The 23,467-nt window shown below is 38.7% G+C and overlaps 1 protein-coding gene across 1 annotated transcript in view; it reads left to right on the top strand.

The window, feature by feature from the left end:
- Positions 1–2,249: 2,249 nt before the first annotated feature.
- Positions 2,250–23,467, top strand: part of trip4 (thyroid hormone receptor interactor 4) — a 59,465-nt gene continuing 38,247 nt past the window's right edge. Inside the window, exons 1-11 of the mRNA XM_026320556.1 lie at positions 2,250–2,411; positions 3,427–3,608; positions 3,850–3,977; positions 4,166–4,390; positions 4,509–4,587; positions 4,682–4,778; positions 4,939–5,154; positions 5,257–5,386; positions 5,675–5,868; positions 6,022–6,146; positions 6,326–6,417. Of these exons, the coding sequence (XP_026176341.1) occupies positions 2,332–2,411; positions 3,427–3,608; positions 3,850–3,977; positions 4,166–4,390; positions 4,509–4,587; positions 4,682–4,778; positions 4,939–5,154; positions 5,257–5,386; positions 5,675–5,868; positions 6,022–6,146; positions 6,326–6,417 (1,548 nt within the window). The 5' untranslated portion in view covers positions 2,250–2,331. The remainder of the gene's footprint in view (positions 2,412–3,426; positions 3,609–3,849; positions 3,978–4,165; positions 4,391–4,508; positions 4,588–4,681; positions 4,779–4,938; positions 5,155–5,256; positions 5,387–5,674; positions 5,869–6,021; positions 6,147–6,325; positions 6,418–23,467) is intronic.

The raw sequence follows: 23,467 nt of genomic DNA, 5'->3' as shown, positions 1-23,467 counted from the left end.
TCTGCCAGTATAGAACTCATATCACCAATTATTTAACCACACATGAAACAAAGTCAAATTGAAGACTTTGGGCACCTGATTCTAATAAATAGTATTATTATATAAATGCAGAAATTGTTGAATTTAGTGCATACATTATGGTTATGAAAATGACCAGCATTTGCTTTTTTGTATCACACAAGCAATGTCGTACTGAAAGAAAGCATCTGAATTTTATCTCATTGCACTATTTTAAATTAATTGAAAATACTGACACTACTAAGTCTTGTAATTTGCTAACCTACAAGGAATGCAAATGTGTTGTTGTGTTGTTACCTGTGTATCATTGTTTATTATGATGTACCTATTTGAAGATCCTCATTATAATCTGTTCCATATAGAAAATAGCTACACTATCTTGTATTAAAATGTATCGTGAATACTTGTACTGTATATCAAAGCAGTTATGTGTTGTTGTAAATTATCTTTCTGCAGATACATCTATAGTTCATTATTGTCATTATCAATTATACACCTTAATTTAACCACATTGTTACTATATTCTATTGTGATAAATTAAATGATGAGGTCAGAATAGTCTGTTTTCTTGTTACATTAGTTCATTTCAATTCATTTAGCTTTTGTTCCCATTTAGTAAACAACTGTAATGAGACATTTAACAAATAAATGTATTTTTTTGTAGAGGAGATGGGACATGTTTTCTTCTTCTTCTTCTTTTTTTTTTTTTGGTCTACAAATGATAACCTCAACCCCTTTGAACATTTCAGTGAGCTATCAAATTGAAACAGACAACAGACTGATACAGCCTCTTTTTGACATCCAGCTAGCAAAGGACAAAAAGCATTCTGGGTAGTTAAAACACAGGCACAATACAACTTCTACAGATCTGTATTACAAATAATGAGTCATCGGTTAAACTACATTTAATACACTCTCTGATGGTTAGTGGAGTAGACATATAAAGTACAAGTACTTTAAATTTGCTGTTGTCACTTACAGCACTTCAGTAGGTTTAATTACTTAAGCTACATTCCAACATTGGCTCTCACTATTTGTCATCATCCAGTGCAATCTAGTGTGATGATATTGCATGACAAATAAAATCAGTGGACACCATAATTAGTGACACTAAACCACAGTAATGCACTGAAATCCTTTGCTAGTAGGAGACGATCCATTTTAGTCAGATGGTTTGAACATGTAACATTTGTGCATGGACAGTTTGTGATAGTTATGAAGTTACTTTTAGTTGTCTATTATTCATCACTTTAGATATGATGTTGAAGCAGAAATGTCAGTTACATTGCTGCAGAACGACATTGCCACCTAGTGACTGAAGTTAGCAGGCACAGCCAGCCCACACTGGTCAGAGTCCAGGAGAGATGGTGCAGATGTTGATATCTGAGAGTGCACTGGACCAAAGCATCCATAAAAAGCTTGCAGACATGCAAACATACATCCTTTTTCATTAGTCTTATGATGCTGCTTATTTAAGATTTTTACTTCGGTAAAAATCAGCTTCAGGTTTTGAATGCAGAACTTTTACCATTAACCTTTAACAAAGCATTAATAGTAATCTAATCTAACTCTGTACTGTGGTATTAATTTTACTGACATAAAGAATCAGAGTACTTCTTCCACCACTTTAACTGATGGGGAAGGTTACTGTGCAGTCATCTATAGACACTGTGAGTGGATGAGTTATTTCTAGATTTTTACAGGTGGATCAGTTGTCAACAAATGTTTAATCTAGAATCATAAACATCAGGGAGAAACATAGTGTGAACACATAAAATAAACAGTGGCAGCAATACATGGATGTTACAACAAAGGGACTATATCAACACTGATCTAGTCAGTGGATCATATAAGCATCAAGCAGGAAATCTCCAGAACAATCACCAATCATGTTATGAAAACAAGGCAAGAAGAACCCAGCATAAAAACAGTCTATATCGAGGCATAAAACGGCTAATTGGTTTTATTAGAGCAAGTGGACCTTCACACCACTGGAAAGGAAAAGGGACGCTGAGGAGGACTAAATCCAAATGGCAGCAGTTCAGTGTGAGGATGCCGATACCAAAACCTTAAATAGTTATGGGTGAACAGCTGAGTGTTGATAAAAACCTCCATTACCTCAGAATAAAGCCTGGCGGTTTTGAGAGGAACCTTAATCAACACCATAGGTTTCCTTCAGGGTAGAATTTTGTGAGGCCCCGCCGGAGTGAAGTCATGTGCGTCTTTGTTATTCCACCGACTGGAAACACGGTGGCGCATGAGTTAAGGTGTCTTCAGCTGGAGCTTGGTCTTTGAGGTCTTGTCTTGGGTAAAATGTCTGATGCCTTGCTGCAGTGGTGTGTGGACCAGTTACACCACATGTTTGGACTGGATGCATGTGACGACATCGTCAAGTGAGAAATATTCTCGATAGTTTAATGTCAGCCCACAAGCTAACGTCAAAAAGCTAACTTAGCTCGATAGTGCTGTGTTAATGTAACTCGCTGTCTGTGGGTATGATTCAGTTAAATGTGTTTTCTGTGTATCAGCGTGTCGTGGCTTGTATGTGTATGTTAAATTTAACATAGTGTCTTTTCTTGGTAATGTGTTAAATCATGTGCATTTAGCTTTGCAGCTGTAGACACTTTGACAGGTTCATTCAGTCAAAAATGTCCAAAGATGAATTGGCGACAACTTTTGACAATGATCTAGTGTCGTATCTCTGTTGGCAGCAGCTTCTTAAATGTGCCCATTTATCACCTTCTTTGTGTTATGTGATGTAAATCACAGTATCTCAGAAATCACATCATGAGGACATCAGCCTAAGTTAACTGAGCTATGACAGGCTTGTTTCATTACTTTTAACACAGAACAAATAATCAATTTTAATAATCTGATTAATCAGTAATGAGAATGACCATTATTTGGAGTCACAGTATTAGTATTAATGTGTTTTAGTACCTGCTCCTGTAATTTGTAAAGTAACTAGGAGCTACAGCTGTTAATGTAGTCAGGTGACCGATAACAAACCATCCATGCCATAAGTACACTTCTTTTATTGTTATTATTGTTATTACTTTTTTACATTTACCAGCAAATGAAGCATTAGAGCCTTTCCCCAGTTACGCTCTGTTATCACTTATACATTTGTGGACATCAAAAAACCTGCAAATACAAACCCACAAGTAACTACTTTATCCAAATGAACAGTATGGCACATAGCAGACCCACTAAAGTATCGTAAACTGTCTTCCATAAACAGTGAAGTACACTTAGCAATTCTGGTTCTTGAATATCAAATAAAAAACACTTAAGCAGACTATTAAACATTGATAGAGGCTGCACAGATACAAGGGATTGTGGATGAAAAAGCAGTTTGAAGAGAAGTGTTAGGAAATTAAATTGCCTTTCTGTTATCCTGTTGTCTAGATACATTCTATCCATCGAAAAAGCCGAAGAGATTGAGGAATATGTGGGAGACCTACTGCAAGGCACAGATGGAAGAAAAAGGCAGTTTATAGATGAGCTCCTCAACAGATGGAAGAAGACTCAAAGACAGGCCACAGACACCACAAGTCTTTTCCTTCTCAAAGAATCTGTTTCATCACCAGGTAGACAAATGCCTGGTGTTAACCACTGAATCTGTTTCACCTTAGATTGTATGGAATATTTTTCTAAGATGTTAAAGAACAGTGATGAAGTTACTGTGAATGCTGCTTTTGCATGTTTAGATGTGATAAAGAAATAAAAGTTCCATTGATTAAATGAAGGCAAATGTATTTAATTATTGAAAATACTTTAAAATGTGTTATCCACACTATTTGTTTAAGGCAATGTGTTCTCCTCTCCTAGATTCACAAGAGACAACCAAAGATACCCAGAAGAAGTCTAAACGTAAGGGCCGTAATAAACAGGACTTGCCAACTGTGAGCCAAGCAGAACCCGAGCCAGAGGCAATCAAAACCCCCATTGATCTAAGAGTGAGTACAGTACATGCCGACTTAAAGATTTGAGCTCTTATCAGAAGATAATTCTTGTGATTTGGTTACAGTAATGACACAACACACCAAGTTTCTTTCTAAATGGATTGTTTTCATTGTTGTGTTAATCTCATCTTTCTGTTTTATTTCACCTGTATTTTTCTGCTCTTTGCTTACTACTTTCTCAGGCCCAAGAAAACAATAGTAGTGGTACTTCTTCAGCAAAGAAGAAAAATAAGTTTGTGAATCTTTATGCTAAAGAGGGACAGGACAGGCTGGCTGTGTTACTCCCAGGTAGACATGCTTGTGAGTGCCTTGCCCAAAAGCACAGACTTATCAACAACTGTATCACCTGTGGTCGCATTGTGTGTGAGCAAGAAGGCTCGGGACCGTGCCTTTTCTGTGGAAGCCTGGTATGTGTTTTGAATCCTTAAGATATTTTTATTTAAATCTACCAGTGTTGCCAACAATCCTTATTTTCCCTGTGTATAGTGTGTAGTCTTTGCTCACTGTTTTCTTTTTTGCATTCAGGTCTGCACAAAAGAGGAGCAGGAGATCCTTCAGCGAGACTCTAACAAAAGCCAGAAACTGAGAAAAAAGCTTATGGGAGGTGAGAATTAAAACTAATCAGACTTACTATGTATAAAAGTTGTGAAATAATGACATGTATTAATGCAATGAATATGGTTTTCTTGTGTCGACAGACTGTGAACTTCTCCCACATCAAGAAGCCAAGATGAGGGCTGGCTTGGAGAAAGCTCTCCAACACAAAGACAAACTTCTGGAATATGACAGGAATAGGTATCATAATACACAGAGTCAACAAAAGATCTTCACATGAATGTTCATATCATATATATGTTTGGTCTGGAATGTGAACACTAAGTGGACATTGTCATTACTGTAGAAGGTAATAATGAATCTAGTTTAACTTTCTATTTACTGTTGTCTTCAACTGCAGTGTCAGGAGGACACAAGTTCTGGATGATGAATCGGATTACTTTGCTACCGAGTCAAACCAGTGGTTATCACCCAGTGAGCGAGAAAAGCTGAGGAAAAAGGAAGAGGAGCTTAGAGAACTTCGCCATGCCTCTCGCAAGGACAGGAAGATCACATTGGACTTTGCTGGTAGACAAGTGATTGATGAGGGAAGTAACCTCGATGAGTACTACAGCAAGTAAGATAATCTGGCACCACTTGAATCAAGGTTGCAAGGATAGAATTATGTTGTGTAGTCCTGCTAAACACCTCATTTTGAAATATTTGCAACACTTTGCAGGTTGGATGAGACTCTGAAGGCTATGAGCAATGACTCTATGTCCAAATCTCCACTGTATTCTGAAAGACAAGGTGGAAAAAAGAGCTTCAGAGGGCTGGTCAATCCAAACATAATGCAGTCTGCTCCAGAGGTAGGTAATTGTTGGCATATGCCAACTATGTCACCTTGTGGTTCAGTTCAGGAATGCATATAAAAATATTTCTTATTCAAACCAGTCTTTTGTACCATTGTAACAATTGACTTCAACATCATTAAACTGGGTTGAAATTCTAGACACCAACTGGTATGGCTGAGAGCTTTTTCTCACAAATGTAGCCTGAATTTGCATGTTGCTTAGTTTTTAACGTGGAAACTGTGCAGATGGTTTTTTTTTTATACAGATTGCACCAGTGATAATGATAATTAATGCACATTTTAGTGGGTGGATGTTGGAGGCAGTGAAAACTACAAGAGGAACATGGAACAAGGAAACAGTTCGGCGCAGGACAGGAGAGGAGAAGAACGTAATAGGTTACGGCTCCAGGACAAAGAGCTGCAGGAGATGTCTGATGGAGGCTGGTGCCTTAGCATGCACCAACCATGGGCTTCACTGCTTGTCAAAGGCATCAAAAGGTAAAGAGTAAATGAAATCCCAAATGACATTTAACGACAAAATCACAGTAATAATCGAAAATCAAGGTTCTCTTATAGGCACTTATTTTCTGTCTGGCCAGTGAAAGCAGAGGTAACATTGTACTGTGTGTGCGTGTGTCTGTGTGTATATAGGGTAGAAGGGCGAACTTGGTACACATCACACCGTGGACGTCTTTGGATTGCTGCTGCAGCCAAGAAACCCACTACTCAAGAGATTGCAGAGGTGGAAGCCATGTACCGCCACATCTATAAGAAAGGTACATAAATTTTCATCAGGAAGGAAGAGTGCTAATATTCAGAGTGATGTGTTGGTAGCTGTTTTATGCACAATGGTTTAATAGAAACCACTGCCATAAAGTGTAATGCAGCAAAACAGGAGTAATATCTATAGCTTTGCATGTTAGTGGGTATTTGATTATTTTCATTTTCTTTGCAGAGCCCAGGTTTCCCAAAGACTACCCCACTGGCTGTCTGTTGGGCTGTGTCAACGTGACTGACTGCCTTTCTCAGGAGCAGTTTAGAGAACGGGTCAGTAAAACAGCACACCGTACCATAACAGTTTGCTGCCAGTGTTAAATCTGATTAGAAAAGATCATACTGCTGTATTGTAAACAAATGAATCCCATGGGAGATGGTTTAGCAACATTAGGACTGAAACCCAAGCCTTTGTTTCGAAGGAAATAACAAAAATCCTTAAAGGAAGACAACTACAGTGTTTTATTTAATCACAGCATCTCATCGTCATCCTAAATAGACGTCCAGGGAAGCAATAGACAGGAAGAATAGAATAAAATTGTGAAATTTACTACTGTGACGTTTTGCAAAATTATTTGTGGTACTGCTTTGTGATGGAGGTAGTTGCAACAAAACATGAAAATACATGATTTGCTTTTGGTTGATTTTGAGGCTGGGGGCTATGCAGTAGTACAATTTTGGTTTGCAGAAAGACAACAAAAACAAAATACCTACATTAGTTAAAACTGAACAGTACATTTTGCTTACTCATTGTCAGGCACTGTAACAACATTAGAGGTGTTAAAGCGTCATCACTGAATTTTTAACATCCAGAAAACACACAGACCTCATGGATAGTACATTGTGGTTTTATTGACATCCCAGACCACACAGTATGGTACAGACTTACACACAGTTGGACTATGTTTTTAAAAACGTGTTTTCCAGAAACTAAAACACTCAGTTTAAATCTTTGCGAATTGCTGATTTATGGTTTTGTTCTCCCTGTGTTTGTGTGTCTTTTCTGAGTACTCTAGCTTTCTCTGTCTAAACACATGTAGGTTACGTTGATTGGTGACTCTAAATTATCTGTAGGTGTGAATGTTGTCAGGCTTGTGATCGACTGGCAGTTTGTCCATCGTGTTTCCCGCCTCTCGCTCAATGTCAGCTGGGATCAGCTCCAGCAGCATAGATAATGGGTGGATATTTGCTTAGAGAATGTTAATGTCTGGCAGATGTTTGGTCTGAAGTAGATGATCAGATTGTTTTCTATACCTTTTCTCTTGTATTGAAAATTATATTTTAAAAATGTAAATGCTACAGAGGTGCCATGTTTGACTAAATTGACCTTGTACTGTATATTGCACTGTGTGGAAAAAGTGCTTCAGTGTTGTCTCTTGCCAGCAGAGGTCAGACTGCACCTTGTCAACAGTAACTCACTGGCAGTATTTCCCTCTAGAGGCAGTGTGCACCACATGAAAAACCAGTGAAGCACCAACAGAGCCCTCATTAAACCTATTATCTCCTATTAAAATAAATAGTGATATGTACATTACACTGTGCACACACAGCCTATTTTCTCTATGCATACATTCTTAGCACAATAGGCTGATTTTGTCATGACAGCTACAAATGACACACTGACTAATGACACACTGACTAATATAACACAAGTGCACTTCTGATTTCTGCTTTTCAGTTTTTCTTCCATGAACATGTAAAGTGAAATCCACCCTTAATTAGTTATGAGAACTCTGGTTTTACTATGAGTAGGTGATGTGGCAAAGCATGGAGTGACTCCTTTGGCAGTATGGTCAGCACTGCCTTTTTAGACTCATAAACTGTTTACTTGAGCTTTTATACCCAAATTACTTTAATTAATTGCAGTTTCACCAAGTATAAACTGGAAAATGCATCTGACTCCCCATTAAGTTGTAATGTGTATAGGGTATTGCTCTCCCATTCGCTGTCAGCACATTTAAACTTAATTACACTGCCATTCTCATCTTGGCAGTTTTACCTCTGGCTTTGGGAGAGACTGCACTGTCTGCTCATCTGGTCTCATCCTTTTACATCCGTCAGCTATACTGTGGGGGAGTAAAGGCGATCACAGTTGACAATGGCCACGAGGTCAAGTATATCGCGGACAGGTCACTGGTTTATCACGGAGACAGATGACCGTTCACGCTCATATTAACACCTATGGGCATTTTATAGTCACTAAATAACCTAACCTGAATTGCTTTGTACTGTGGGAGGAAGCCAAAGTACACAAAAGACATGAAACAGGGCCTGGTTGGCTACAGGCTCAAACCCAGAACCTCCTAGCTATGAGGCGACAGTGATGACAAGTGCTCCACTATACTGTCCCTAGAGCTGAAACACATAGTTGATTAATAGATACATCTGTTGCCCGAAATGTAGCACTAACTTTTATATTAAATCAGCTTAAGTCACAAAAATGCCATTCACTGTTGGAGTATCAGGAGAAAACCCATGTCGGCATGGTGGGAACATGCCAATTCACTCAGTAAGGCGCTAGGATTGAAGGGGATTCAAACCTGGAACCTTCTTGCTGTGAGGCAACTGCTAATCGCCACTACTAATCGCCTCTCTTCACTTATGTGATATTATATAGGAAAGTGTGATCAGCATTTATACTCCAAATGTTCAATTAATTAAATAACTAACATAATCTGCCCAGCAACTGAATATAAAAATAATTAGATACAGCCCTAATTATTATACAAGTAAACAAGTAAGACAAGTCATTTGAAGGGATCGACTGAGATGTGCTACACTGCATCTTTGTAAGAATCAGAGTAAAATCTCTATGAACTAATACACACCACAAATTGATAAAGTTCATACTTTATAGATTGTTGTGTTAGTCAAAAACACACTCACGATATAGTCTGCATTTAAAACCAAGTGGAACAATGTGTAAATGCTACCTATTGCACAACCCTGCAGATCTGCAAGCCCTCATACACATGTACACACATGCTCGAATGCCATCTTTGATGAGATACTGAATCAGATCACATTGAGAAACTGCACAGTTTTCTGTTTCAGTTAAAAACAAAACAAAAGCAGAACCATGGAAAAAGCGATGATCCCATTTCATGATGGTGTGCTTGTGTTTCTGTGCATTGCTGCACATTTTAACATATGTGTCTTCCTGCATAAAGACAGTGGGCTTATTTCTGAGGAGCTCTGTGTTTGGGTTAAAAAAAATTGCAAAATGTGTGCTGCTACATGTTTTGTATTCTGACTGCTGGGACCTGTAAATCTAAGGGCTTTCCCCTTTTGTGCTCTGTCCTCATTCTCTCCTCCACCACTCATTCCACCCAGGGCTGTAAAATCATGTTTGCAGGCAGTGTGACTGCCCTTTCATCCTGTGAAAGGGGCTGTGTGTGTGTGTGTGTGTGTATGTGTGTGTGTGCGTGTGTGCCCGTGTGTGCGTGTGCGTCTCTGTCCACTTGCACAGAGCAGCCATAAATAACACCCCCACCCCACACAAGGCCCCTGAGAAAGAGGTGGAAAAGAAAGAAAGGCAGATGTAGAGAATAGCGAGGCAACTAGAGAAGAACAACAGAACCAAAGATGTAATGATGGTGCTGAACTGTTGGTTCTACTTATTCCAGTCACCATTTTAGAAAAGACAGAGGCCATTAGCCATTTAGCATGTAGCACTTAAAGCTCGCTTCCTTTGATGTAAGTAGAAGAGCGCGTGTTATTATAGCGCATAGAATCACACAGCTGAGCTACTGAGCTGGGGGAGTGGGTGAGGTGTAGGATTTACTGTCCTGTGCTGGCAGCTGTGGGTGGTTAAAAAGGGGGTGGTGAAGGACAGACAGCCATTATTCTCCAGGCTCTTCTAAATCTGCCCCTGGTGATGTAAGGAAAAGGGAAGTGAAATGTGGGCAGATCAGGAGAGAATGAGAGAAACACTATGAACACCAAAATAAAATACTGTAAATATTTGAATATCACTGATCCTGTGTCATAGCAGACATTTCACTGTTGCTGGTGCTGTTGAACAAAGCAGCAACAAAAACCTAATACTCCTGCTAAGAGACAGTGCAGAAAGACCACCCCAGGCAGAGCAGGATTTCCATCTGCTTGTCTTGGACCAATTCTTTCCTCCATTAGAAACTGACTGCTGTATTGATCCATTCTCCCCATAATCTGTCACCCCTCCCTACTTGACCCACCCTCCCACCCCCTTTACCACTGATAATTGGCCGGCCATTATGAGCGGTGTACTGTCTCTCCGCCCATACCTCCCAGTGCTCACTCAGCATCGAGTGGAGATGTATGGCTGACCTTCCTGCTGCAGAGGGCGGGTGGGGGGTGGAGGGTGGCAGTGGGAAATAAATAGGTGCATTACAGATGGAAAATTGGAATGTTTTTGTGGGAAGAGACTGACTGAGAACATTAAAAAGGATGAGCGGAGAGCTCCAGTCAAACTATGCAGGTTTATAGGTGGTGGCTGTTCTGCAGATGGTTTACTCCACACATACAAATGACATGTAATTGTGCTGTTTTTAAAAAAAAAAAAAAAAAAAAAAAAAGGGTATAAAATGAAATCACACAGCATTATTTTATTTTGAGTACAATTATCTACACAGCACAGGAAAAAGGCACATCAACCCCCATACAGAGCTTGAATCACTCCATCAGCTTGATCCTGCTGTGAAACAATTGATTGGATCAATTCAGACTCTTAATAAGGGTCTCATTTCTTACTCTGTTCCAAAGACCATGTAACCAGCTGCTGAGATACATGTCTTAGTGAATACAAGTCAAATAGGTGTAATCTACTGGGCAGGAATGTCAAGAGCAAAACCAGTGACTGTTCAGCTGAGTTGATTCATATGAAATGATTATGAGGGCAAAGGGGCAATGTGGGCTTGTGTGTGTGTGAGAGAGATCTATACATACATTATCTAATCAAAGCACCCTATGAATTTCCTGATAATGAAATATTGACACAGTATTGCTGTCTGGAAGTTTCATCATCTGGACGTTTTTGAACAGGAATATGATCTGTGGTATGTAATGTTTCACAGATAAGCATGTTCTATTAACTGTGGGCCTGTGATGGCTTACAGAGCACGACCCATGGCACTTAAATATATTCGACAGACATATATTTGAGACATGGCTTGCATGGGGTGGTTTATAGCTGTGATTTCCATCTAGTGTAGACCAAGATTTTGCATTTCTCCTTCAGTCATTAGGTAATGGTCCTCTCAAATAAACACTAATTCAGTTTGGTTTCACAAAATTGAAACAAAAATGAAGAAATCCACCATAGGCTGGAAGATATTTTGACATGTTACAACAGGAGAAGCTCAGCTGTCTAAAATGATGAATAAAGGCTTAATTGTATTTGCCTACTTAAGCTTCATGGTCCTGGTATTGTGCATGCTGGCATACTGTCCCGCTGTAATGGCATCCCGGGACACTTGAGCAAAGCAGTTAATGTTATTCTTAACATCTGTGCTTTTCATGACAAGTCAAAACATTTTTTTTAAGTCTTCAACACCACAGACATTATTAGCACTGCGATAGATGTTACAACTACATTGAGCAGAACTCTAATTTTACCACATCACACTGTAATATTACTTATAACAGTGCAATTACACTGTTGAAAAGAAGAAATTTACTAGATTAATAAATCTAAAAATATAACAGGAAAAAACATTTCTTGTGGTTTAGTACTTAGCATTTAATTGATTTTATTTAATATTCATTCATCCTAATGTTACGTTGTATGGCTTCTACTGCCTTGATTAAACATTCATATTCTGAATAGCTTCATCTACATATATTTAACTGTATCATCTTCATGCATTTTTACAGCCTTCATTGGAACGCACATTCATTAATATAAAGAGTGGTCCCAGAATAGAACCTGGAGGAACACTAATACAATAGATGAAGAGAGACTATTTTAGATAGTTGGTGATAGATGGTGATGATTGCTAAAAAATAATAATCCTTTAATTTGCTTTCGAGTGTTGTCTTCAGCTTCTTCACTTGTGAATATTTTTATTTACATTACAGCACAGTATCCTGTACATAGACTGCTGCTCACAAGATGTATTCACACCAGCAGATGTCAGATAACCGAAACCATAGGCTTATGCTGCATCACACAGCTGCAAGCTGAACCACTTATCTGTTAAAAGAAGTGCTGGTTTCTGTGGAATTCCATTTGTGCAAGCTCTCCCTCTGACCTCCTGAGTGGAGCTCCCATGCTTGTTAGGCTGGCTGGAGGCTCGGACTGATGCCTGCGTTTCCTTCTGTGGTAATGTGATATTTATATGCTAAAAGCCTTCCTGCCAGTATGCCACACACACACTCACACACACATACATACATACATACATACACTCTCTCACACAGGATATATTGGATGCATTCCAAAGGAAGGGAAGTCAGGCAATGCTATTTTTTTCTTCCCCCTCTTTCTCTGTAACATGGTGTGAACCCTTAACATTGACTGCTTCTCTCTCTTCCTGCCCCCTTCCCCCTCTGTCATTCCATCTTCATATTTTCTCCACTTTCTCTCTAACAGTGTGTTTTACAAGTCAGAGCTGTGAAGTTGTATGTGGTCATGGGGAAATCAGTTTATGCTCAGTGAACAGACATGCACGCTTAGTTGCAACTGTTCATCTTTCTCTTTCTGCACAGCCTCAGTCATACACTAACACACTCACATTCCTCCCCTTCCTCCCTTTTCCTTGCTGAGCAGTTTGCCATGGCAGAGAGGTCAGACTCATGTGATTCTGCAGTGGTGTGTAGAAAACATTCAGCCCAGGTCCCCAGGCACTGGATGACAACCAACCAAACCTCAGTCACAGGTTTTCAACAGCATGAAAAATACATAGAACCATCTGCCAGATTTGAAATGGCCTGCTACACTGTAGAATTCACTACTGTCCTCAGACCACTTTACTGAATGTCACACAGTTTCTGCTGTTGTGGAACCTGACAGTAAAGCCGCCTGTTTCATTTCTGCTACTCCGTTTTGTCTTGTTTATTTAATAGAACTCATGCCGATCACAGGAACTTGGAACAATGATATTAACAGCATGAGAGAGGCACAGCTTCCTGTGAATGTCTGAAAGACAGCAGTGTTGATGAAAAAACAAAATAAGTCAGCATCAAAGAGAGGTGGCTATAGGAAGTGTTTGACTGAATGACAAACAGGTTCAAATTCTTCTTTAAAAACAATGATGTGCTCTTATGACTTATCTTTTCTGAAATGGATAAATATTGTTAAAGGCATAGTAATTGTCGCCACAGCTGTAGTACAGTCTTTAAGAACATAAACAGCAAAGCATACAGAGCATTCATAATATTACAGTACAGTACTGACTAATTTAAGAGCAATGATGAAATACAAAACCCTTCAGGTTTGCCAGTTCCTGTTGTGTAATTGGTGCGTAAAAAATTAGAAAATTAAATGTAAAAAGGAAGAAAATCTTTTTGTTTTCTTACTAAAAAAATGTTTTTTTAGTGATTGACACTAATTCAATATAAGTTCAATTATATTATATGGAAGTCACTAAATATCATCTTTGATGTGGTTCAAACTGTAGTATAATAGTTACTAGTCTGAGTTGTTTCTCACTGCTGGTGGACCTCCAAAAGTCTTGACAAGAATATGATTTTTTTTATTTTACTGCACTATACTTCATATTAAAGAACTAGACTGGGTTTCGAGACGAGATTCCTTCTTGAGATTGCTATCTGATTCATGGATCCAGCGTAAGTGGAAAAATAATATTAAATATATTGGGGTATTTGTTGTAAGAAGAATCAATATAATTCAATTCAATTAAAAGACTTGTGATTTGATGGGTAGAGTGTGTTTAGCTGTTGATATTTCTGAGTAGTTATGTTTACATCTGTCAGTATGGATGTGAAGACGTCTGTCAGGTCCATGTAACTGGAAGAACCTTTTCTCTCATTGAAATAAAGCACCAACTGAGTTAAACAATGCTTGCATAAAACAAGATCTCTGTAGACTTTAATGTTGTGATCTATTTAGTGCCTTGCTGTAGGCAAACTGTAACCCCCATAACAAGCTTTAATGAAGCATAGAATCAGTATGTTTGACATTTATCTCCCATCTCCACATCTGGTGTTTGTTGTTAATGCCCCAAAATGGCTTCTCATGAGGCAAATGTGTGCCGGTTTACTGTTTTTGGAATGAGGAAATGCATGAAGGTTATGCAGTGTAGTCAGTTAAGTACTTTGCACAAAATATGTGGGCGAGAGTCTTTCCTTGCTATGATGTTGTCTGGAACTGGAACAGGTCTCAGTTTAATCATTAACTTTACTCATTACATCTAGCTGATTTTGAGTGTTTTGAAAAAATTCCTTAGACATGCCTATGCAATTTCTTTGTGTCACATGCCCATTTGTGTCCATGTGAGAAGAAATCTTAATCCAAACAGGCCCTATCCCAATAGCAGTGTAACTGAGACAGAGAGCAAGAGACTCTTGCCACTGCAGGGTCAGAGATTACAAACTCAATTGTACTCTGCTGGGTGACATGTCTGCTCAGCAACTTCCTGCTAGCGACATCAGAGAGGAGGAAAGTACAGAGAAAGAGAGGGAAGCCAAGGGACTTCATCCGTTCTTCTAGTGCCATTAATCTTTCTCTGTTTGTGTGCAGCAAACTTAAGAAAATATTTAGTTTCCACTTGCCCTTCAAGCTTGTGAGTTGGATTTATGCCCATTATGTAAGTGGAAAAAACGAATTAGAATTTAAAAATAAATAACAAAATACCACCATTGTTCTTTTTAAACATTTTTTTAATGTTTGGTCTAAATAGTTTGAGTGCTTATTCCCTTCTGATAATTTATTATATTTAATAGGAATGGTCCAATCAGGCTTTTTAATACTGATATTAAAACATCCCTAATTTGACACAGTGCAAGTCTAATAACCTGTCACATTATTTTTAAGGTTGGACTCTGTCACTAATGTGTGAAATAATGAATTGGAAAAAGTAGAAATTCATGAGTTCATTCATTCATGTACATTAATGGGATATGTTAGTACATTGTGTGCACCAGCTTCTTTGCTAAGATACCAGCAAGGTGCTTCCAGGTGTCATAGGCATCAGTTGTTTCTGAAGATTGCTGGTCTCTTTAAAAAATCTTGGATGTGAAGATGCTAAATTATAAGGAAGCTGCAACATTTAAACACTAAAATATAAATGAGAACATTGGCATCATTTAAACTGGAAAACAAGACTCAGTTAGAGATTAGCATTCTTACTCCCTTCGCTGCCCACTGATCGTTTTTGTGCCTTTCCCATGTCTGGAGGGAATTTCTTGAAGCACATAGTGCACAAAACCTTCATGCATGGTTCACTAAGAATGTATGACTTCAAATGCTTTTGCAGGCTCAGGGTGTGAAGTAGAGTATTGATGTACATGCAGCAACATTTTCCTGCCTCTCAAATTTCTGGTGGTCAGTGTAGCAAGAATAAGATTCAGCATAATCACTTGAATAATGCTGGCACTTCACTTATCTTTGAACTGGACATTGCCTGTACTGGGTGTTTTAAAAAACATAGACATGTTATTGCAGGTGAACTATCTTATCTTGGGTCACGCAGTGAAAAAAACACATATTTTTCCATTTGAATCTAGAGCTTTTTCTGAGAGCTATTTAGTTAGTCATTTTCAGTCATGATGACACTGTAATAATATTGAAATTGCCCAAAAGCAACTGAGTCATCATGTCCTCTGCACTCAAGTTCAAATAAGCTTTGTAATTAACTATTTAGTGTTTTTAACAGAAGGTTGAACAATGCAACATAATAATATTTAATCACAGTTTGTCTCTCTGTCTTCTTCTTCTCTCATTACCTCTAATACTGGAAGTATATCATTACCAAACTTCATTAATATGTTACAACTGTCACATCCACTGTGTAGTATATGTTCCCACTGTGTAGTATATGTTCCCACTATGTGGGAGCCAGGTCTTGATGCTGGAGTTGCTGAGGTACATAAGCCTTATTGTTCAGAGCTGTTATTATTGATTAATCTGTGACTATTTTCTTCAATAATCTATTAATTAAAAATACTCAGAGATGATTCCCAAATTTCAACATTATATATTCATGTTACTATTATATACATTTTACAGTCAGCTATGACAAATAAAAGTATCAGGCTTTACCCACCAAATGTTTCAAGCGTCACCCTCAGAATTGACCAAAATAATTAAAATTATTCTATTAACTTTCTGTCAATCGATTGTTGCAGTGGGTGTTATGATGACTAGTGTTAAAAGTGAAAACACATTTTGAAAAGTGCCAGCAAGTATCTTAGCCAAGCTGCCACAGAGGATGATGGATAAACAACATGATCCTACAGTATTCCTTGTCATAACACTTGGACCACACTGCAGTAAATGAATCATATTTTCTTTGTTTTTTTTCCATGTCTTTTACATTATGACCTTGTGAAATTATGTTTTACCTATAACATTAAATGTTGTGTCATCTCTGTATATGGATATTTAAGGATATATTGTTTTCTCGCTAGATGACTACAGCTGATAAAATTTACCAGGCACTGGTGTCATTGTACTGTAGTTGTCAAGAATGCAAAGCTTGACAGGTATAGCAGCAGAAACTAAGGAGTGGTGGGGCTTGGCAAACGGTCAGGTTGTCTTATTTTGTATGAGTGAATGCCTTCATTGTTCAGTGTCAAAGATAATTTGGTGCTGTGTTAGTGTAGGCTGTGTCTAACTCAAAAACTATTTGAGCTCCCTTCCAACAACTGTAAAAGCATACATTGAAAAAGACTTGTATAGAGCTCTTATTCAACACCTTCTGTTTAACAGTTCACTACGTTCTCCTCTCCTTATCTATTGTATGCTTTAGTACTAATCCAGGGGTTAGGGACACCTAAAACTTGCCTTTCATAAAAACTAAGGGACAGCCTTTCTTCTGTGCTTCCTTCTGAAGCTGTGTTCATTGCCAGGCTTGAGAGAAGGAGGGAAGAGACAGTTATTTCCCACAGAGGCTGAGTGAACACAGATGGCAGGGCTGTACCCCAGCTTTAGAATATCAAAGCAAATATTCACCTTAAGAGACAGACATGTTCATAAACTCCCCAGTCCTTCTCAATTTCCACATTATGAAATCAAATGCCCACTGTGAAGTGGTTTGTTACCTTTCTTAAAATACAGGCCTTTTCGCTGACAGCACCTGTGTTAAGGAGGGCTGGATTTGTGGCACCGATAAAAGGAGATTGTGGTGGAAAATAAGAAGTTTTAATGCCTTAGATTCCCTGGAATTTTTCTTTGAAGTCAAGGTTTGAAACCAGACAGGGTAATTGTCTCCAGGGGTTCTTGCTGTGTGTTTGAGTGTGTGTTGAAAAGGAAACTACTGAGTGGAAGGTTTTGCCTGTATGATTTTCTATAAATGTAGTGCACTTTTGTGATACTTCAACTCAGATATAATAAAATCTACGTATTTGTCATGCTTGGGATTTAGAAGCTGTTAAACACTTTTATTAAATGCATTGCATGACATTTTCTCACTAGCTTAGTAGCTTAGAAATTGACACGTTTTCAGAATGGCATTTTCTGTTGCATATTTAGAAATCTCTTTATTTTTTATTTTAAAAGAGCTGTGCAGCCATCAAACAGGAGCTCAAGTGCGAATACCAGAGAGAAGCTTTTTCCTTGGAAAGTTCCAGCAGTTAGCTTGTTGAGCATAAAAAGCTCTGACTGTTGTGAGGCAGTTCTGTTTTCTTCTTGCCTGAGGGCCACTGCAGGAGGTGAAGTCATAAACATGGCTGGGAAAGTGGAACTGGGCTAAGTGAGGAAGTCTGTATGAATCTCATTGAAAAAACACAACTTCACTACACCTGTCAGCACTAGTGCAAGCTAAAAGGCTGATGAGTGTCATGCTCTTTACTGATTTTTTTTTTTTTTTTTTTTTTTTTGCAGAGCTCAATTGTTATGTTTATGAGTCAGGGGAGTAGGAAATAGATTTTAATATCTCTTGCTCTTCAGTTTTTCAGGGAGTTTTAATAGTGGGCTGAATCAGCTTGAAGTCATTTACATCAAGACAAGAATGAGAATGAAACCTCAATTGCTGACATGCAGAGCTGAATCTTGAACTAACCCCTAAGGCATTATCAGTAAAGCCTGCCTTCACTGTGAAGTCTAATGTAATTGTTACATTGCAGTAATGATTTGATTTAAAACGACAAAGGTTTTGACTGCAATTTATTTCAGTGCACAAACTTCCATATTGGAAGCATTTTTTAAGGTGAAGCAAATGTGTTGTTGCAGTTGACTGTCGTGGTGGTATTAATTGGAAAATCCTAGCCCTGGCGCTGAGCTCCTAATAATGAGATATGTCTCTAGTTGTGTTGAGGATATTAATAATGTAAAAATGCAAGAGCCAATGTTGAACATTCCTAGATAATTAATGTTCACTCACCAACTTGACACCAGTTGATTCTGTAGGTGAAGGAGTGTGTTAAATCTTTAATCATCACCATGCAGTTTGGCATGCCTGAGATCCAATGCTACAGTATGTTCCCAATTAGGTCTAGAAGGTTAGTCTTTGTTTGGGGTCTTGTCATGTGGTACCAGTACAGTCCAAAGCCTGTGGCCATGCTGGTTGAGGGTACATATGTTTTGTTTGTACATATGTGTTTCTTCTGCTTTTAAAAGGGTCGTAAAAGGTGTTTTGTTGTACCTAAAAGATAAAAACTTGTATGTACTTGTGTATTTACTCAGGTATTAACTGCATTTACTTTGTGGTTAAAAACTGTACCTGTAACATCATTAGTATTAAAGCTGAGGATGTGTAATGCTCATAGATTTTCATTCTAGATTCTAGATCCCCTTTTTTTTTTTTTTTTTTTTTAATTAATCCAGTAATTTTCTGGTAGAACATGTGTGAAATTAGGGATTTCATAATTTACCAAAGCCTGAAGTGTCCCAAATTCCATGTATTGTGTAATCAATGATCTAATCCCACATATATTGAATTTACTATCCCTCACAATTGAGAATGTAAAACTGATATCCCGACCCATCCCTCCATTATACTGCAGGTATTGCAGGCATGTAGCTATTGTGTCATTGTTAACAAAACAAACCGAGGACTTGTTTGCATTTTTATATCACACTATGGAAGGATGTACACTTCTTCTATACATGTGAAAATTGGTCAGTTATTAAAAAATAATGAAATTAGAGAATATTACAGAGATAAATGCGACCATGAGGATTTAGTCTTGTTTTATAGGAGGGAGTAAATTTAGTGTGATACAAGTGAGAAAATCCAAATGAAATCAGTTAAATGCTGCAGAAGAGGCCACTGACTACATTTACAAGCATCAAGTAATTTGGCTGGTTGCCGTACTGTGATACTGTTTGTTTTAGGTTGTTTACATGAACTGTTGGTACCTAGCATTTGAGGCTCTTTGTTTCCATCAATAAACCAGATAACAAAATATTCCTTTCCACTTGAGCTGTTCTGCCCACAAACAACACCATCCACCAGACACCAATTACCTTTTCTATTTTTGAATTAACAATGGCTCTCCATCTGTAATACATGGAAAAACATTGACGAGCACAATATTGTACCAATAAACTGGCCTTCTGTTGGAAAGGCTTATTATTTCTTATAAGATGTGTTTAAACTAAGTTCAACCTTCAATTCATGGGCATCACAACTGAAATGATAAAATAAGTAAACACCATGAAAAGGAAATGGCTGTAATGTAATTGCAAATTATGCCCCAGTTCACATTTTTACGACTGTCATAGGTACAATAGCACAACAAAGTGATACCTACAAAGTGTTCCTTTTTTTTTGTCTCTTTGAAATTGCCAAACTGTTCTCACTCACTGTTTTATTCATTGTGATCAACTCTCCTTTGCTCTGCATTTATGTTGTCAAGCTGCTCTTAATGAAACTCAACACTTCCTGCAGATGTTTCACAGTAAATGTGACGTGAAAAGATAATTTCTCCTCAGCCGCTGGAAGACTGTTAATGTGAAACAGATGGAGGAGTTTGTATTAACAGCAAACAGCAGATGGAAGTAAATCAGAGAAGAATTCCTACTAAAATATGAGAATAATTAGAAATAAAACAGTGTCTTTAATGATAGCTTGTGTCAAATCAAATGGTAGGCGGGCTTCAACTGCCAACGTCATGCGTGCGCTGTGCTCGTGTAGATGGTGTGGCGCCAAAACCGCTCGGCGACTGACCCAATTATTAATTTTCATTTGAATAAATTGCATGTTAGGTCAAATTTGTTTGAGCCTAACTTTTGACAACACACCAGTACTGACATGTTTGTCTTACAACAGCCATATAATAGATTTGTGTTAACACGATACAGTATAAAGAAACGTAAAAAATATTTAAAGCAGCTCTAAATAAAGAATAAATAAGCGACTGTAAGAACATGAAGGGCATTCAAAGTCAGTAATCTTATCAGTACCAAAATCCATTTTTAAGACACACTCTGAGTTCATTTTGGAGCCAGTGTTTTGAATTTAAATATTGTTAAAAATCATACACATGCATCATACTGTAAGTAGTATATGTATGTGTGTGTGTCTTTGTATGTCTGTGTTGTCTGTGTGTGCTCTGCGCTCATGTAGTGCAGTGATGGAAAAACTAATAATACACTTAATGTGTGCAAAAAGTTTCCTGAGGGCAGCTGCTTTTATTAGAGGGTTAATGAATGCCAGAAAGAGGCTTGCGTTGTTTGGTGAACACGATAGATTAAAGAGCGATTGGCAAACGATTGCTGTTGCATACAGATCCCAACAACACCCTTTCACCTCCCACATGTAGCCCATAGCTCAGAAACAACCCATCTGTTTCTCCATTTTCAGAGTGAAACCAGCCTTGACAGAACTGGCTAAGCAGTATTTCAAATGTGTCCTTTCTGGGAAGGCACAGTTGGTTTTATGTAGTTCCCTATCTATCAAAATCTCTGTGTTTCTCCTCCTTTTCTCACCCTATACTCTTATTGTCCATATTTCTTACTGAATCATATTCCTCATTTTTACTCTCTAGTTCTCCCCCTCTCCCTTTTCCTTCATTTCGTGCTTCCCTCCCCCTTATTCCACCCTCCTCATTTTTAAAAGCCACATGCTCCCAGCCCGTCTGGCTCGGTTGCACCCTGCCAATGAAGGGCTTTTTATTGGGCTGAGATTGAGTGCAGCCAAGCAGGGCCTGGCTAGGGCTGAGGCTGGGGCCAGCCTCACAGCCCCCAACCCCCCACCCACCCACTGCACAGCCCACTCCACATGCCTGTTCTGGTCTGGCCCTGTCGCCCAGAAGGAGATTACTTGTCTCTGCTGCCCTTAATTGCCGACAGCAGCTGAAAAGAGCCAGAGAGAGAGAGAGAGAGAGAGAGAGAGAGAGAGAGAGACATTGTAGAGAGAGGAGAGAGAACAGTGTGGGCTTGTTGAGCTCTTACTTGACAAGCTTGGACTCAAAGGTTTGTGTTCCTGCTGTCAAATCTTGGCTCTGTATTAGCTGGTTTTATTGAGATGGATGTTGTTTTCATCAAATGCTCATTGTAACTCATGATATTTTGGACTCCACCAAAAGGAATAGTGCAATATATAGAGCACACATGACATGTTAAGGAAGGAAAGCTGATGAAAGACTCGTATGATGTATAAACCTCAGTGCATGTTACTTTATTATAAGGATGTGTGGTAACAGCAATATGACCACTGTGCCCTCTCCCTGCCCTCCAAGACACTGTTATTTTTCATAGCCAAAGGCTTCCTTCCAGCAGGCTCTGCCCCACTGTCCTTTTTTACTTTTTCCAATGAACTTATGAATTTCATATTATTAGAGTTGGTTATTGTTGAATCCCCTCTGGCTTGATCCCAGCAAATTAAATACTGGGCATTTTATTGAATTGGCAGCCTCTGAAGGAGCTGTGCAGCTGTATGAATTTTTCACCTCTTCCCTTTGGTATTTAGTATTTTGTCTGTAGGATTTCATTCAGCTGGGCTCTTGTTAAAATGTTTTGAATCCATATTTACAGCCCATTGCCTGCTTAACTCCCACTCATCCTGCTTCATCATGTATTATCGAAGCATTGCAGTATGTCTAGCTGCAAATAAAAAGATGCTTTAGTTGAAACTGTTTAGGCACATGCTGGTTTATCATTCCCTGTCCAGATAAAGTGATTAAACCCAAAATATTTTTACTGTCTGTATGGAGAAAATAAATGCTTCATTTTGAGGGAACTTTCCACAATTTGGGAAACAATTATTTCCTTTCTTGTCGACGTATATTAGAGCAGAGCAGTACATCTCTGACATCTGTCAGTAATTTGAAGCTACAAAGATCAGCTGGTTAGCACTGGCACCGTCCAGTTACTAGGCAAGTTTACTACACAGTCATGAGAATAGGAAGCGTATTTCCCAAAACAACGAGCTCTTCTTGTTAATTGAACAAACTGAATTATGCACCACTCATCCTGATCAGCAGGCAAAAATATGAAAATGCATGTCTAGTTAAACCTTGGTTAACGTGGATTTGTGCTTGTTTGTGAACACTGTTTGTAAGCTGGCCATGCAGCAGCCACGCATTGTTGTGTGTGTGCCTGAGCCAGTTAGCGGGGATGTTTATGAGCCAACAGAAGCTGCTGAGTTCCTGTCTCAATCTTCTGACTTCTACTGGCAAATAAATTAGCCTGAAGCAATACACAAGTGATTCACAATTCACATGGAAGCATTTGAATGCATCTGTCACAGCCCTAATACATACACGCTCACATCCCTGCCCATGTAAAACACTTTGGTCCCACAACCCAGAATACCCTAGGGCCGTAACCCTGACCCACCACACTAAGAAACCGTCACACTTGCTGTGATTACTCTTAACTGAATTCATTGTGACAGTCATTGTACCTGTGCCGGTTTCCACTCAAGAGTTTAATTCAATACCTGTGTTTTTAACAAGCTCAATTTTAATTGCATTTGTAAGCAGGTCCACTCTGACTACATTAGATCCTTCCTGAAGAATATGGAGGGCTTTAGAAAACCTCCTTGTCTCACGACCCCAATGTTTCGTGCCCTTTTGATTAACATGGAATGGAAACAATTAGGTGGGGGAGGGAGTGGGGCAAAGCAGCACATTCAACAGCTTTAAATGCTAATTAGCTAATGGAGGATGAAAAAGCAAGCAACTGGCGGGGTCTCACATGAGCACACTTGAGCTCTGGCTGCAGCTACGCTTGTTTCATCTGAAATTAGCAAGACCACCACCATTTTGTTTCCTTGTG

This window comes from Mastacembelus armatus, chromosome 3 (assembly GCF_900324485.2).
Source record: "Mastacembelus armatus chromosome 3, fMasArm1.2, whole genome shotgun sequence".
NCBI lineage: Eukaryota > Metazoa > Chordata > Actinopteri > Synbranchiformes > Mastacembelidae > Mastacembelus > Mastacembelus armatus.
Note: the sequence above shows the minus strand (reverse complement) of the source record. Positions and strands in the feature narration are given on the sequence as shown.